Source organism: Lycorma delicatula, chromosome 9, assembly GCF_047948215.1.
Source record: "Lycorma delicatula isolate Av1 chromosome 9, ASM4794821v1, whole genome shotgun sequence".
Lineage (NCBI taxonomy): Eukaryota > Metazoa > Arthropoda > Insecta > Hemiptera > Fulgoridae > Lycorma > Lycorma delicatula.
The window spans coordinates 88,320,803-88,339,503 of NC_134463.1; the positions used below are offsets into that span (position 1 = coordinate 88,320,803).

Below are 18,701 nucleotides of genomic sequence, written 5' to 3' on the forward strand. Positions count from 1 at the left end.
GGTGTAATTTCTGTTAAATTTACACTTGATTTGTTCTAATAGAAAGGAATGATGATCATGTTTTAGCAGAACATCAGAGTTAATTTTAATATGTATTTTGAATTTGTAGATTTGGTTATGATATATATGTTGTTACAATATTAGATTAGTGGTAGTGAGGTATGTTACTAATCTTTTATTTATTTGTTTTAACAGAGAATAGCAGCAACTGTTAATACACAGGAACAGAAAAGGTTAGTTATGGATCTCGATATATCTATGAGGTCATCTGACTGCCCACATACTGTACAGTTTTATGGTGCATTATTTAGGGAAGGTGATGTTTGGATCTGCATGGAAGTAATGGATACAAGTCTTGATAAATTTTATACTAAAGTTTATAGACATGGACGAACAATACCAGAAAATATTCTTGCTAATATTACCCTTGCTGTGAGTTGATATTTTTTCTTAATTTTTATTTTATACATGCTTATATGTGTACAGTGCTACTTAACCCCTTACAACTCTTTCTTTAAATTTATATACAATAAATATTTTAAATATCTTGTAAACTGTGATGGATCAGCATTTGTTCATTCATTTCTTACTTGTTACTATTGATGACTTACTGACTGAAAACAGATACATATTGACTTTATGGAACGTTAATGGAAAGTAGGTTATGTGAGAGAAAAAAAGATGATCATACTTAATTGATTGTTGAAAGTAGGGAGATGTTCTTTGTGCAGTAATTCAGTAGTGTGTTAAATCATGAAACTCATGATCATAGGACTCCTTTGATTGTAATCTGCTCTATCCTTGAATATTGAAGTATAATAAACTTTCTTCACAAGATATCAATAACATATTGTGTAGTGTATCAGTATGAACTAAAATTCAATGATACTGTTCCCTTCTCCTCCCAATTTGTAACAATTTCAATCATCTCCTTTGTTATAACATTGGAATAAAAAGTTACCGTAAGATGACTTTTCTTCTGTGTCAGTTATCATTAAACTCTGAAGCTAAGGTCAAAAGAATTAGTTTAAAAAGAGAGAAGGAAAATTAATTCACACGTTAATTTATGACTACCTTTCTTATTTCCATGGTGGACTGATGGCAACTGCTATCTTTCCTCTAGAGAAAGATTCTAGTTTGGATTCAGATCCTAGTCAGACTTGATATTTTACATACTACAAAATTAATTTATTGTAAAAATGAGGGCCATGTGAGGATTATACAATATAGCTCATATAAATAATAGTTTAAAATGTAATTTAATATTAGACATTAAGATAAATTTGGATCTTTACTTAAAATAAAAACCTTTACCTGAAATCAGAAAATCATTACTTGATCGGATTAAGTTATTCCATAAAGGTATATATTTGTTTGGGATGTCTAATGGGATCCATCTTTAATGTATATAATTCACAGATATAGCCTTTAAGCTAATAACCTTCATCTTTTAAAGATATTTTAGCTAAACTATATTAAATTTTGTAAATTTTTTATGCGTTTTCTATATATTAGCCTAAGTTAACCTCCAAATAAACCCTTTTTTTCTATATTTATTCAGATTACTTTTTTTAACAATAATTTTTTTTTATTTGTTATGAAAAATGAATCCTAAATAATACCAAATATTGATATTACTGTTTGTAGGAATATTCCTGGTAGGGTTGATGATTTTTCTAGTGATCATTGATTAATTATTATCTTTGAGTTGGTTAGGGAGTTGCAAGACTCAGACAGACAGGTGTCATGTCCTGTTTATTAGGAACGCTTCCTTCACAGGAAGATAGACTGTACTAAATTTGTTAATACACTGAAATTTGGATGATATTTAATCGGAAGACCTGGCAGAAAGATTCTGGCTTTCATTGTTGCCACTGAGAATTCAATTTCCCATAGTTTAGGTCGAGAGAGAATTGCCCCTTGGTGAACTAGACAGCTTTTTTTTATTGAAACAGTCCATGAACTGCCTGAGAAGGACTGCTCAATGGGACAGTGATCTTGAATGTAGAGCAGTTTTGGTAGATGACTATTGAAAACAGAGGTCTAATATTTTCATTTTGGTCAGGACATCAAAGAGGAATTCTTAATGTTCTTTTGTTAGAGAGCAAGGAAATAAGGATTATTGGGATATTGTATATAGAATCCTGGGACATAAGCATAAGAAAAATATTCTTTTGTTGGCTCTCAACCCAGCAGTGTGTTGTTTCTAATAGAGCTGAGATTTTAAATATTCTATTTAATGATTTATTGCCAGTCGATGTTGTGATATTGAAACCTCATATCATCTGTGAATCCAAGAGAAAGTTGCTGCATTTCACTCTGATGTTTTATCTGTGGAAATTAGAGGCATAGGTATGTAGGTAATTTGCAGTTTTGGAAGAAATAAAGCTCCAGGTTTCAATGGAATTATGGTGGAGCTCCTTGTCCGTTCTATCAGAATTTGTATTGGTACTTTGACTAGAATTTGTAATAGCATGCTCTTTGCTGGCTATTTTCCTGTTTGTTGGAAAATAGGTGATCTAAAATTGTTTAAAGATGGTGACAAGAACCCCACTGTGCCTTTAACCCTCTTAACCAGCTTCTTTAACACTCCTGCCAGTTATTGAAAAGATTTTTGAGAAGGATTTGTATCTTTGTATTACTGATAGATTGAATTCTAGAAAGTTGTTGATGGATGGTCAGTGCAGTTTTCAGGACACTGAAGATACAGTTCTTAAGGTTATGAATATTGTTTCTTCTAGTGAGTCTATGTCTTAGGTATCTTTTTGGACATATCAGGGGGGCTTTTAATAATTTGTGGTGGCCCTCTGTCCTATTTCAACTGCAGAAGCGTGATTATTCGCAGAATGAGCTGAATGTGTTGTGTAGTTATTTCAGCAATCGAGACAGTATCTCATAAGTAGGAAAAACACTATCTAATGGTTGTCCATAGGGTAATGTTTTGGACCCCTACTCTGGATTTTTGAATTCAATTCTTTGATGCGGATGATGGGCTTTTGCTAGTTAAAGGAGATTTGAAGAATGAGATTGAATTCAGGACAGCCCAGGCTTGCAAGATACTCCAGTTGTGGAGTTTGCAACATAAGATGGTATTTGGCCCAGAGAAAACAATGTTGCTCAAGGATGGCAGTTCATCAAATTAGGTATGTCCTACTTAAGAAGTATCTAGGTGTCATCCTTGATGAGAATCTTCAATTCAAGGAGCACTTTCAATATGCTGCCAAAAAGTTTGCTCTTTTTTTTTCGGTTTAGAGCAGCTCATTTAGATTGGGGTCTTAATTCCAGAACCATGCCTTATCCCTTATATAGAACATCCCATCCCTTATAAGGGAACAACCCATCCCTTATATAGAACACGTTCTATATAAGGGTGTGAAGCTATAATGCTGTATGTGGTACCTGTCTGGGCTCATCAAATGACATACAAGTGTTATAGGAATATTTTGTTAAGCCCAGCGTCTCCTATTATCTGTGATTAGTGCCTATAGGACTCTCTATCGAGAGGTGGTCCTTGTTATTTCTGGTATTATGCCCATTAATATCCTTGCAACTGAGCACCATTTATGTTATGATGTCAAGAAGTTAGGTGAACTTCTTAACTCTGGGCACAAAAAAAAAAATAGATGACCAAGGATTCCACTTATGGCAGGTGAGATGGACTGAATCATCAGATGGTCATTACACTCATGGTATCTTTCTTTATGTGAGAAGTATGCATGTAGTTAGGTGGATTTGCCCTAATTGGCACATTACACAGTTTCTTTCTGGACATGGTGCTTTTCGAAATAGGTTGACCAGATTTAGTTTGATTAATTCAGGCTTATCTGTGGCGTATAGGGCCCATTGATGATGGCTTATATTATGCCATGTCTTATATGTCTGCCCCAGGTACGAGGCTGAATGTACCAGAACAGCTAGAGAGTTTGCAAGGATCAATTCTGGGTGTGATCTACAAGTTAACTGGAAAACTGAAAGGGAATGGAACATAGTTGCTGGCTTTCTTACATTCTTAGCCCTGCAGAGGATGGGTGAGGGGGGCTGATGCTGTTATAGATGTGTAGATGGAATAGCAACCCAGGTGGCTAGAGGCTCGCTCAGTTGCTTACTTTGTCAAGATAGGTATTTTTGGCATCAGGTCCTGGTTAGAATGAGAATGGATGTATGTATAGAACTCTGTGATAGATGGAGCTGCAGAGTGATAAGATGTAGGCATTGACCTTGTTCCCAAAAGCGGACCAGAGTAGAGAGAGATAGGGTATGTTTTCATCAGAGGTTTATTAAATTTCTGAATCTGTTTCTTGATTTTTAGGTTAATTAAGAGGACTTTGAGTAAATTGAATTGTAGGAAAAATTGTTGCAATCAACACTTGTTTTGTTTGTATGAGGATAGTATTTTTGGTGTTAAAAGCTCAATAAAATATTGAGTGCATAGTCTAATTAAAGTTAGATATGGGAAGTTTTTGTATGAAATCTTTGGTGTTAGAGGAAGGCTCAGAGATCGTGCACCCAAGAATCTGTTAATTTGATAGTTTTATCTGATAATTTGTCAAAAGAATTTTATTTAATTGCATTTTACCTTTGGTATAAATATTAATGTGAAATTTTTCACTAGTATAATTTAAAAATAATGTATTTTTGGACATAAGTTATTAAACTTATGCTTCAATTGATTCCCAGGAATCATGCCTTTGGAGAAGGTCAACTTGGTAAATCGCTTTACATTCACATAAATCTGATTTTTAGTTCATTTTTTGTTTGTGACTTTGTGATGGCTCAGTGAGGTTGAATGTAGCATGTTATTTATGATGTGGAATTCTGTAAATATAAAAACTTACTTGCTTTTTAAGTTCTTTTACATTAATTCACTACCACCTAAAAATGTTTCTACAATATATTTTTATTCATACATAAATATCTTATATTTATATGATAATTAACTAGGTTATGCATTTATATGAAGCATACTTATTTAAATATACTTACCTAGCCTAACCACCACATTGAGGTGAAAATAAATTAAATTCATTGAATACAAAGAAATTTACTCGAATGAACTCTCTAGGCAGTCCTAATATTGGATAACAGTAAGCAGATTCATTTTTTTACTTGACACAGTAGAGAACTAGATGGAACTGAGGGCGTATCATAAAGCAATAAAGTAACAGTGGAAGACATTCTTATCAAAAACAATTAACTGACTGGTTTGCATCAAGCAATAAGTCAATAATGCTGAGATTCCCGGTCGATTTTAACAAGGAAAACTCTTCAAAAATTTTACTACAATGCATCTGTAGTGAATAAATGGTTTTGAGCCATTTTTTAAAATGGTAGTGACTTAATGGAAAAGATCAACTTTTTACTTAGTAAGAATTGAGTTGAAGGACCAAGACAAAGGTATTTTTTAACTTCCTATATCTGAATTCTATATATTCTGTTGAATTATATTAATAAAATTAAAACTTACTGGAGTTTACAATTTGATTTAACATTTCATTGATTATAGTGCTAAGCATTTCACTTATTCACTATAATATATAACTAAAGTGTTAATTTTTGTTTCAGGTGGTTAGTGCATTACATTACCTGCATTCTGAATTGCAAGTTATACACCGTGATGTGAAACCTTCAAATATATTGATGAACAGAAAAGGTGAAGTTAAAATGTGCGATTTTGGAATTTCTGGCTATCTAGTCGATTCAGTTGCGAAAACAATTGATGCTGGATGCAAACCATATATGGCGGTAATTAAACAAAGAATATTTTAACCTTTTTACTTTTGTTTGTAACATTATCTTGCAAAGAAACATTACACAGATTGCTATTAGTGGATTATTTTATTAGTATATTGTAAATGTGCTAAATGCAAGTGTGTGTATGCAGCAAATTATTTAACTAGTCTGCCCCGAACAACCTGACAATGTCCATGTAAAAATGTTTAATTAGAACTTTATTTATTTTAAAAGTCATTTTTTCTAAAAACAGGTGAATTTAGTTTGTACAGAACTACAGAGGGAGAGAGAGATACTGATTGATTGATTATTCTCTGTTATTCCTATATATATATAACTTTTCCTGGTATAGCAGTAGTGACATTCCGGTACTTGAATAAAGCAAATTTAATGTAAAAATATTGCTATGAAATTACATTATTTGTAGATATTTATAAACTTTATAGAACCAAAATTAAAAAAATGTTTTATTTTCTAAGTGTAAGAAATGTACATTACTCGAAAATGCAGGTTATGTATGTTGTATCACCAAATGTATCATTCTTCATAATTGGCAGCTACAATGAAGAATTAAATAACATATATAGTACAGATATTTACCCGTATTTTTATCATGTTACATCAAACTCAGAAAATACATAATGTAACCAATGTTTGTGGAATAAAGGTTAGTTTCAGAAATACCAACAAATGTTCAAAATTTTACAGCAAACCAACAGAACACAACAACCCTTTGTATAACAAATTAAAGTTTGCACAAAATACTAATTACAGGGTATCTCAGTGATAGAGATAGCACCTGTGGCTTTAATCCAAACGGTCTATGTTCAAATTTTAGTGAAACTTGACATTTTTTTTTTACATGAGGGCAAGCTAAAAATTATTTAATTTTTTGTATTAATGCACCTTCAAGTTGTCATACTCCTGTGCATGCAAGCTTAGAGTTCCTACAACTGTGGTGGTATGTACAAAATTTGATCCAATCATGTCATTTGCCTTCTGGTTATTATAGTGTAAATATGTCCATTCAGCTAGCAGTTTGCACCAACAAATTGCAGTGTTCCAATTTGTCTGGTCGGAATGGTGTGAAAGGGGCTGAAATTCATCATAGACTTATCACAATACAGGGACAGTGCTTTATGATGTAAGTGTTATTAAAAGTTACTGGATGAACGTGATGCACGAGGCAAGAGCAGGATGCCCATCAACCTCCACCACGATTGACAAAATTCAGAAAGCTCAAGAGATGGTTCTGGCAAATAGGCGAGTTAACATTGATGAGATAGGATTTTCTTTGAACATGCATCATGGTTTCTGCCTTTCAAATCATCAATGACGAACTCAGCTTCTGTTAAGACTGTGTGTGACGGATACCATAACAGTGTTGTTGTATGACAACCCCCTCTTTCACATGGCTCATCATACCATTCAAACCATGCACAAGCTTAATTTTGAAGTGCTGAAACACTTCCTACAGCCCAGATCTTGCTCCTTTCATTTGTTTGGGCTTCTCAAGGATGCTTTGCTTGGTTATTCCACAGACTTAGACATGCAGGAAGCAGTGCGAAAGTGGCTACGTGACCAACCAAAAATCTTCTTAGAAGGATGTGCAACCTTGAGAACCACTACACTAGGTGCATTGACAAGTGAGGTGACCAAGTAGAAAAATTAAGTACATGTAAACCCTACAATTGTGTAAACAAATTGCAGAACGAAAAGTTTAGATAATTTTTTATTTACCTTCATACATAAAAAAGTATAATAGTAATATGTGAATGGTAGTGTAAAACTGTACTTACGTCAGTGAATAATAAATAAATATTATGTTAGACAGACAGAATAATTAGACTTAGGATGCAAATAAAACATTCAAGCTTTATATTCAACAGTAAAATCAATCTTCATAAATAACAACTCTTAGGAAATTGACACACACATAATGATGTTAAGCACAACATTTTAATTTTATAAATAGCTTATAGTCAGTTTAACAATGACTATAAACTTGTACACTAAATTTGACAAAAAAAAACAAACTCTGAATTAAATGTACTGTTTAACCAGATGATAAAATAGTTTTCGAACTACTTCAAGACTGGCATTATTAACAAAAATGCCATATCACATTTAACTACGCCTTTAACAAACATGCAATTTGTAGCCTTGAAAGTATCTTCTTGTATTTTGAAAGCTAGATTGTTACACCAATTCCATATATTTTGAAAAAAAAATTATTTTTGTAACTATTCTTAATTGACACAGCAAATTTTCTATAATTTTATCTCCATATGTAAGTTTTACTAATTTATATTGTGTATACCAAAAACTGTAAAATAAGAACGTTATTAGATATTTTGTTTAGAGATGATGTAGATCTAGTGACTAAATATGAGTAAACTGCAGTAACATACTAATTGCTGCTTTTCATTACATTCAAATTTTTATGTATTGATTATATATTTTTGAAAGTCTTAAATGAAGTAGATTAAAATAAAATGTTTTGTTTGAATTTATTTTTAACTTAGCAACTTGCCTTGATTGGTAATTTTATATCAGAAATAATTTTGTGAAAAATGATGTAACATATTGTCTCCTCTTTTCTATTGTTTGTAATGAATATTCATGAAAGTTTTTAAATGTCATTTATTATTTTATTTTTAGTGTATGTAAATTTCCCTAGATAGTGTTATAACAGCACTACCTCAATTGAAAAATATTTTATTCAACAGCTATTAAGGTGTTACTTCATTAATTACTTTATGATCATCATAGCAAACAAGGCTATTGATGTTATGCAATATTGGACTAGATCTGCATCAATTTTGAGATTAATGTAGATGGAAGCAAAGCGTTTCCGGATCTATGTTGACTATGTTTATAACTTTTTTCATTATTTTCACCAGTAGAATATGTGAAAGTTTCTCAATTTCTTCACGGAACTGTATATATATGTGGACTTTGATATTGTTTTAGCATATTAAAATGAACTAAAAGGAATGTAACAATTTGATCCTGGTAATATTTTCCTTGTTATGTATGTATGATTTATTTGAATTTGTATGTACTCTGGCATTCTTTGTAAGAAGTAGGGTCTTACTCATGTTGCTGCATTACATCTTAATGTTGGCTAGTTATTATTTGTCATTTTATTAGTATAAGTTACAATTATCATTTTTTTCTTTATCCATTAAAATATTGAAAAGTAATAAAAAAGCACTTCAACAAATCGAAGAATGAATATAGTATCAAGTTTTCATAATCTAGACATAACAATAGCAAATGAACTTTAATATTATTGATATCATTAAAATGTAATTAGTTGGCCAAGCTTGATATGACAGTCTTTTATATAGAAAGACAAATATTGAACTTATTGCATTAACTAATTTCTCTTAATTTTTTCTTTATGTATGTCTACTTAAATTTCTTTTTTAATTAATAATTTTTCTGGGATTCTCTACATCTGGCTAGCTTTCTTTTTAAATGTTCTTAGAAGTGATCCTTTTCTTTCCTTAACACATAATGTATGCTACTAAATCTGTTGTACATCGTTTCATTTTTTACAGCCAGAACGTATTGACCCTTCTGGTAACCCATCACAATATGACATTAGATCAGATGTTTGGTCGTTAGGTATCTCTCTCGTTGAACTAGCTACAGGTTCATTCCCTTACAGCACGTGGGGTACACCATTTGAACAATTAAAACAGGTCGTAAAAGATGATCCTCCAAGACTACCTCCTGGAGTATTTTCATCAGATTTTGAAGACTTCATTGTACAATGGTAAGATTGATATTTTTAATTATTATTTTTAAGGTTAGGTTAAAGGTAGCTTAACATTAGAGCTCTAGGTTTTCAGCCCAAGAATCACTATTTGAATTACATCAGACTAGTTAAAATTTTAGACCCATTGGATGATTTCCTTTGTCTTCTAAAATTTATTTAACTTCATCAAGAGAAGTAACAGCTCATGTGTAATGTTGACCATGTCTTCCATCCTGTTGTGTGTTTTTTAATGTAAAAAAAAGGTTTCCACATTCTGTTGTCTTCCTTTTAGAATATATTTTCATTGTGATAGAGCTTTTTGTCTTGGAATTGTGATGTTTAGTGTTTGATTTTTTTTTAATTTCAATTTTTCCTTAAAAAATATGAAAAAGAAATGGCTGAAATAAAAAAGGAAAATATTGGACATTTTTATTTGTTCAAATATTCAGTCATTGATGTTATATTTTTCATATACAAATTATAATATAAATTATTATTATTAATTATAATATTTTTAATTAAAAATTGAAGCTTACTGAAAACTGAAACCTGTGTATAAAGATGGCAGTTATGGAGTCAATTAAAAATTGGTTTTTAAAATATTCAGTGTCTACTCTGTTTCTTAGAACATTTTCACAAAATATATCGCTTTATTAAAATTCTAGGTATTTTATCTGGGGATCATCCCTCCAAGTAAATGTTATGGTCCTGGCCTAAAATTGATCCCCTCAACCAAAACCAAAAATATTTTTAAAAAATTGATTTTAGCCTAAATTGACTACTAAATTTTAATTTTTGTCTACTTTTTTATGTGCAGAAAAATTTATTAAGTAGTTATTTACTATTATGTATATTAGAAGACCATGCATATTTCTTTGTTTTATTGAACCATGTATTGCGTACATTTGGGGATGGTCACTAGAATTATTTCTCCATTTAACATCAGAATAGCATATACGTTAATTTATATTAATTAACAAACAGATAAACAATAGTTTTGGAAGGGATATAATTTTTATTCAATATTAATTTTTTTTTTTTTTTTTTTTTTATGAATTCACCAAAGAATCTTGAACCTTAAACATCGTCAATCCATTTTAAGTGACTCAAGGTGGTAGTTGCTTGCCCAATTAAAAAAAAAATGAAACTTACCCACTTGTTTCCTTCGTGTCTCAGGTCCTTAAAACTATTTTTTTTTAAGCAGTTTACCTGTGGCGGCCATTTTGTGATTTTAAGGGTTTACAGTAAAAATCATAACTAAAAAACTACTGTTGGTCCTGGAAGGATGAAACAAAAAGCTATCGTTCATATATTTTCTCAAAGTAAAAGATTGGTCCAGTGGTTTATTTAACTATCTCTCTTCTTTCTACGAGAAAATTACCAATAAAGTTGAACATGAAAAGTGGTGAAATTTCACTTTGGTAATTTTTTCAAGAGGCAGGAATGGCATACAGTTTGAATTATTTTTTTATATGTAGATATACGTTATTAGTTTACCATAAATAATACTAATGGTGATATAAACTTGCCCCTAAACTTATATGTATTTTTTAGAACTATTTTTTTTTTTTTTTAATTCAAATTTATAATCACAAAAATGGGTGTGCGCACCATAACAAAAATGCCGCCACAGGTAGACTACTTAAATAAAAAATTTTTTAAAAGTCGTTTTAAGGACCTGAGACATGTAGGAAAAACGGGTAAGTTTCAATTTTTCTTGAATTTGTCAAACAACCAGCCTATGTTTATTGGGACACTTGAAATGGATAATAAAAAATTTGGATAATATAGATAATTGTTTAGATTAAATTATTATGAAGCATAATATTTACCATATATTTTGTGTGACATTCATCCAAATAAATTCAGGTTGAATATTGCTAGTTTATATTGCTTATTCCATTATATTTTATCACATTTTATAGGAAATCATTTATTTACCCATTGTTATGAGAATAACACATACATTGGTAGTTTTTATAAAAACCTTTTAGTCATAAATTGAAATTGTATGAACAAATATGGTAATTCTAGCTAACACTATTAGTAATAATATTTTTCATTGTATAATCATGTTTATTTATTTTTTTATTTTTTTTTTTTAGTCTTCAGAAGAATTTTATGGATCGTCCTAACTATACAAGTCTGCTAGAACATCCATTTTGCCTAACAGAAAAGGAAAATCCAACAGACATTACAGAATTTGTTAGTGAAATACTAAATTTACCAGACTCACCATAGTTCATTTACTTTTGCCTGCCAAACCGTAACATATTAGTTATTTAATTTTTTTTTTTTTGTTAATTTATAAATTTAGACTGATTATTTTAGTTTAATGGTTGATTATTGTTATTTTCAAATTGATTTTTTTAAACAGTTCACGCTTTATATATATCTGTATTTAATGGTATATTTTATTGTTATGGTATTTAATACTTCTATTATATTTTGCAAGTTGATAAAAGACTTTCTGGGAGGTTGGGCTATAGTTCCTGATGCTTTTGATTGTTACACGTAAGTGCCAATTATGAGTTGTCACTAGTAGCTGAAATGTTTTTTTTTTTAATTAAAATGCAGATTTTTGTTAGCATCTTATCTTTATCCCTTCCAAAAAGTCTTTTTGGTGGTATATACTTTATGGCTACACTTCAAACAATGCTGATATCATCCTGAAAGCCCTTTTTTCAAATCATGCTTCCTGGAAGCATGCTTATCTCCCTTGGGACAACCTTGTTAAACATTCATCACATCAGCTTTATTTTTATTTTGCATAAGAAATAATATGCTATATCTGGCAGAAAGGTGGTGTAAGATTAGGTGGTAAAAAGGTGGCCTTTTCTAAAGCAAAGATTTCTTGAATATAAAGGAGAATTTTACATATACATGTTTTTATAATGGAGTATCGTTTGCTATCAGTTGTACACATTTGGATCTCCTAAAATGGTATTTCTTCTATCTATTGTGACTTATTCTACAGTGTTACTGAAAATTGTGTTTCTTTCTTGAGGAGGGTGCTGCACGTAAGATTTTTTAGTGTTATGCTGCTTAAGGAATCATCTAACACTGTTAAAACAAGTAAATTTGCTGTAGATGTATTTTTCTACTATTTGTTTTATGTGAATTGAAACTAAGATTTCATATACATGTTTTCATAATAATTAGTATTTGACAAATCAAAAAAGTAACAATATACCAATTATGTTTTACAGAGCAGAGTTAGTACTTTTTCTGTAGTGTCTGTTTATAAATGAACTTATAAAGAGAAGATACAGAATTGTTCTCCCTCTCATTTACTGATTACATGCAATCCAATGATTGCATGTAATCACTGAATATATAAGGGTTAAAAATAGATTTATGAGGGTTAAAAAACCCTTCATTGTATAAGAATCTAAAACACAAGCATTAGAGTATTACTTATTTAGGATGTAGATCCATATTTAAAAAATTAATTTCCATTCTGTAATGCTTTCTTAAAGCATTTCAGTAACATACAAGTTAAACCTTATAATTCAGTTACCATTAATTTATTTTATACATTATAAAGCTGTAGAGATTAAAATCATCAATCGGTTTTTAAATTGATTTCCATCCGATTGTTTTACAATAGTACATTAATATATTCTTTGAATACAGTATAGTAAAAGTCATTGATATTATCAATTATGTTTTTTTTTATCAACCATTACCCTAAAATCAATTGATTATTGTAGTAGCTTAATTATGGAGTTAAAACAATTATTATTCAGATAATTTATATGTGTGTTATATATAAATAGACTAGGCTGTGCCTAAATTATTAATTATAGCTTTATAGATATTGTCGTTAGTAATTAAATTTATTATATTTAAGTCTTGATCAGTCAATTTTAAAAGGATTTAATTGTTTTAATATATTGTATTTACAAGTTTTGTACAAATATGTACTGGTAATTTGGTAATATTTAAATTGATTTATCATTGTTTTTAAATTAGTTCCTAATCATTTTTTATTTCCATATCAATAGCAGTTTTCAAAATGTTACATAGTTTTAATTTTTGTATAATAGTCCTCAAGTTTTGTATATTCATGTATAATTTTCAGTCAGAAAAACTTGACTCTTCATAATCACTCACATATTTTAACTCAACGCAATTGCTTTATACTGTCCAGTATTTTCTTTAAAAAATTCACAAACCAAACCTTCATAATTAATATTATGAATAATTAATATTATAATATTGTTTCATTCTCTAGCAGAAAATGCTTCATCTGTCATTAAAAACAAGAAAAACCTTAATTGCTAAAATTTAAAAAAATTATTTTTCTAAAGTTATGGTTTTTTTTCAAATTACAACAAAACAATTAAGACGTAGTATTAAGAATTTGACAAAAAGTTAATATTATTTTTTTTTGTAAAAATATAACAAAAATGTATTTGGTAAATTTGCAATCTCTCCTAAGATTGGTAAAAATAGAACATAGAAGCATAACTTTACAGAATTATGGAATAAGTCAGTTTTCCCTATTGTAATGAAAAATATATGTAAAAAGTAATAATTTGTTATACCAACTGTACTTATTTTCTATATATCGATGAAATTATTTATAATGTCATTTTCCATTTTCTATACTTTCCAATCAATTTGTGATTGATTTGCAAACATCCAGGAATAATTGTGTCTTGATTAACTTCATCGATTGCATTTTCATTTTATCTTTTCAGTTCACCTAGTACTTTGAAGGAAACAGTACATTTTTTTTGTTTATAATACCCCAATAGAGCAAAATCACAACATTAAGAATCACAAAAATTCATTAATTGTACCATGATGTTCTAGCTATTCATCAAATTCATGTGAAAATGTTTCAGTTTGTTCCGTAATGAGATTTGGCTCTATCTTGCTGCCAGAAGTGATTAAATTTCATAATCATGGCATTTTCTAGTATAATACTTCCTGCAACATTTCTAAAGCTGCTGAGAAAACAGTTCCCTTGAAAAAGAGCCTATTTATTTAATAATACTCACTGCTACAGACTTGCCTCCAATTACAATTAGCAATGAGATGTGATGAATTTTGCAAAGAAAACATGCCAAGTCTGTCTGGATTCACCTCCAGAATCGTCTATTGAAAAGAAGAGATGCACACTTCACCACATAGTTTTTTAATTTCTCTCCCATGTCATATTGAGATCTATTCAGTTTAATTCACAAGGATTATTGGCTGAGTAGTAAACACAATCGTGTACAGTAACCACATTCATTAAATTTAAAATATACCTTATCTGCCCATAAAATTGATAGACAGAAATTTTAATCTGCTTCATTATAGATCATGAGTACTGTGCAGAGCTCCATTCATCTTTCATAAAGATCATTTTAAAAAAGTAAAGTAAAAATGGATAGTACCACTTGATTATTAAATCCTTCAACATTTTAATAGTTCTTTTGGTTAGAAGGATGTCTCCATGCTAATTTAAAAGAAATTTTTGAAAAGTAAGCAATTGTACATTTTCTTCAATATTAGCCAATTTTGCCTGTCCAGACACCAACTCATTTGTTGTAACTCTTTCTATTCTTAAAATAATAAATTTCATTTTTGCGTATATTTCAAAGGTGGCAATGCCATTTGAAAATCTGGTACTCAATTCATCATGAATTTCAGTTATATTTTTGTCATGCCTTCATCACCTGCAGCATATAAATATATGTAACAACTAACAAAGGCTTGACAAAATTGAAATCATTAGTTAGAAAACTACCATTAACAAAAAACAAATGAATGCTATTTGCATTGTTGTTGATGTAAGATGAATTACAATATTCTTCACTGTTCATATAAGCATCCAGATCTGTTGACAAACAAAAATTTAGCAAAAGACTTTTAATTTTTAATACCTTTTAAGGATTAAGGAAAAATTATGTATAAAAATTGAGGACTAATTATAAAAACTTACCATTTGTGGTATCTATAAACGATGCAAATTCTGTTAAAAAAATGTATCATATAAAAATGAATGTGAATAACTAAATTTTTCGTATTCTTATCAGCTGTAAAAGTACAGTTTGGTGTACTTATTGTCACATCATCAGTTGCTATACAAATCATAAGAAACTAAAGAAGATGAGTAGGCAAAGAGCCCTTTCCCCTTCAGAAACATAAGCTATGAACTAGTAATGAAACATATTACCCAGATAAAAATATATTGTTTAGTTTTACTTATGCTATGTTCATATTAATATCAACAAAGTATCTGATCAGAGGATTTCTGTATATAAAAAAGATCAACTTCTTATGTATTGAGTTAAAAGACTCTAAAACTTGAATTTTGCACATTAAATCATACCAAAAGAATGCTTGTTTCCATATGTACATTAATTTTATAAAATATGCTAATTTAATATGTAAATGATGATTAACTGATATCACTTATTTAAAGCAATTATAAGTATACATATAAAGTTAGTAAAATTGCATATTGTCAATAATTTTTTTAGGAAATTTACATTTTTAGGTTGAAAGCGGTAGTGTATTATATAGAGTTGTAGATCTCTTTATTTTCTTTTATATTTACTAAATAATGAGATGGATTAGAATCATTTTTATATTTATGAACTTTTTATTATGTGAAAATGCTTGTCTGAGCCAGATTCAAACCCAGAATCTTCTGGATGAAAGGCAGAGATCAATCGATCAGCTATGACTATTTTTTATTATTGTATTCTTTATGTATATACCGGTTTGCAATCTCTTAAATCATTTATAGATACTGCATGTTGGTTAATAAAATTGTAACCAAAATAAAATTATTAATGATTTTTTTCAAACATTTTTATTTACTGCTGAGTTCTTAACTGGTAAAATACTTCGCATTGTGAAAATGATTAAATTAATTATAGTTTTATTTTTTCGTGGTTAGTAATATTTTTAGTTTTAATTTTATTAAGAATAACACATTTTATTTTGTATAAGTACTACTTAGTAAATACATTTAAAAGAAAGTATATCAATGTAGTAGTGTTCAGGAATATTTAGAAATATTTCAAATCATCATTTTTAAAAGTAGAAATGTTAAACGTTTGCGTATGTGGTAAATAGATTTCATAAAATTACTTAGAGATATAAAATGTTTATATAGGATTGTTTTATGTTGTATTAATTTACTAATAATTTTTTTGTGAAATAATATATTTTTATTCTGTTTTTTAATAAGGTTGTATATGGTCATATTGTAATAATTTTATTATTCAGCCTAATAGTTTTATTGTGTACATGTTTGAGATGAGTGTTATTCTGTCATTATGTTTTGTTTTTTTTTTTAGAAAAACTAACAAAACTTGTAATGAGTAAGTATTGTTATATGTATAATGATGAATTTACTTTAAAAAAAATTGTTATTGTGTGTATTATGACATTTAAATAATAAGAACTAACTTTTAAACTCCACAGAATAGTTACTTTACAGATTTACTGTTTATCTTGTCTTAAAATTTTTATCACTATCCTGTTTATCTGATGTAAAGGAGACAAATCGAGTTTTAAGTAATAAAATTTTCATAATATTACAAGATGAAAGCTAAAAAAAAACCAGCATTATTACCATTGAAAAGAAAAAATCCACTCATTGCAGTGGCAAAATTGTCATTATTAGCCTTATATCCAGAGGTCCCAGTTCAAATCCTGGTCAGGCATGGCATTTTTCATGCTTTGGATTTTCATTTCATATACCTACAGCATAAGCTTTTAGCTTTTGTAGTAAATAAACATACAAAAATTCTGCACAGTTCCTATTTGCTATTGAAGCAACTAAATGGCATCTGCATTAAATCTACATTAAAAAAAATTACACGCCATGGGTAGATTCCAGCATAATTTTCATTATTTGAAATTTGTCATTTGAGATTTTTTAAGTATTGTAGAACAACATATTATAAGGAGACATATTCATACTATAATCTTATCACTTTTATAACCAATGTTTTCTCTTTATGGTGGAATGGTAACTTCTTTTCATCCAGAAAGTTCTGAATTCTATTCTGTCAGACTGAATTTTTTCATGTTATTAAAAAACTCATAAATATCATTAACTAACTTCGGCCAGGCATCAGTTTATGGGCTGAAGTCAATTAAATTTAAAAATTGTTATTTAACCCATCAAAAGGTTGTTTGATCCAACTTTCAGATAAGCAGGGTTATATTTGTATAATTGTGTACTTTTTATTATAATAGTGTTTTTATATCTAGCTGAACTATTTTATCTTTCAAATATGATATATTTGCTTTAGTTACCTAGGTAAAATAGATAATCTATTCATAATGCAGTACAATTTTTATTAGGTTATATATAAACAGGACTTCATATGACAATAAATAAATTTGAGCAAGCGGTATCAAAAAGTAAACAGATTTTAGTTTCACTTTATTACATTTTAAAAATATTAAAGTAAAATTAAGCTTACTTAAAAAAACCATAGTGTTTAAAAATATAGGTAAATAATGTTCCTTGCTGTTCACCCTTCATGTGAAAATGTTAACAAATTTTATCTATTTTATTAAATCAATATTATACAGTATATTGAATTCAATGCTATTAGACTATTCTACCACTGCCACACGGTTGGAAATCTGGAAAACTTTTTGGTATCTCTTTGATTCTGTATATTTTAATTAAATTATTTTGTTCATTATAGTAATGAACTAATTTTAATTATTTATCATGGTCTTATTTTTTATAATTTATTTAAAATGCTTTATAAATTGTATATATGTTTATATAAACAATATTTGTTAAGAATACAACAGCCAGAGTTTTTAAAATCATGTTAGTAATAGAGTATCAATTTTGTTTATACTTTGATTTATCCTATGGTTATCCTACTTTTATTTGTCAGTTTAATTCTTTTATTGATGAAAATAATTTTTTTTTGTAAATAAAGTAACTTTTATTTTTTAATATGGAAGCAGTTAAACTTTTTTTATATTAATAATTCTTATAATTTATAAGCTAGTATTAAATATTTGCTCATAAATCTTTTACAATAGTAAGTAATATTTTCATTTCATTAATTTTGTACTTCACAGTAAAGCTTGTACCTCTCTATATTATAGTTTATAAAACTAAAACAATAAATATGCTAAATAAATTTAAATGATTTAACTAGTCATACCATATAACATAATTGCCATAGTTTAATAGCAAATGAGTACTAGTGACACCTAATTA

The 18,701-nt window shown here is 28.9% G+C and overlaps 1 protein-coding gene across 1 annotated transcript in view; it reads left to right on the plus strand.

The window, feature by feature from the left end:
* Positions 1 to 18,431, plus strand: part of lic (dual specificity mitogen-activated protein kinase kinase lic) — a 29,240-nt gene extending 10,809 nt beyond the window's left edge. The window contains exons 5-8 of the mRNA XM_075375886.1: positions 196 to 432; positions 5,563 to 5,742; positions 9,297 to 9,514; positions 11,602 to 18,431. Coding sequence (XP_075232001.1) covers positions 196 to 432; positions 5,563 to 5,742; positions 9,297 to 9,514; positions 11,602 to 11,737 — 771 coding nt within the window. The 3' untranslated portion in view covers positions 11,738 to 18,431. The remainder of the gene's footprint in view (positions 1 to 195; positions 433 to 5,562; positions 5,743 to 9,296; positions 9,515 to 11,601) is intronic.
* Positions 18,432 to 18,701: the final 270 nt, after the last annotated feature.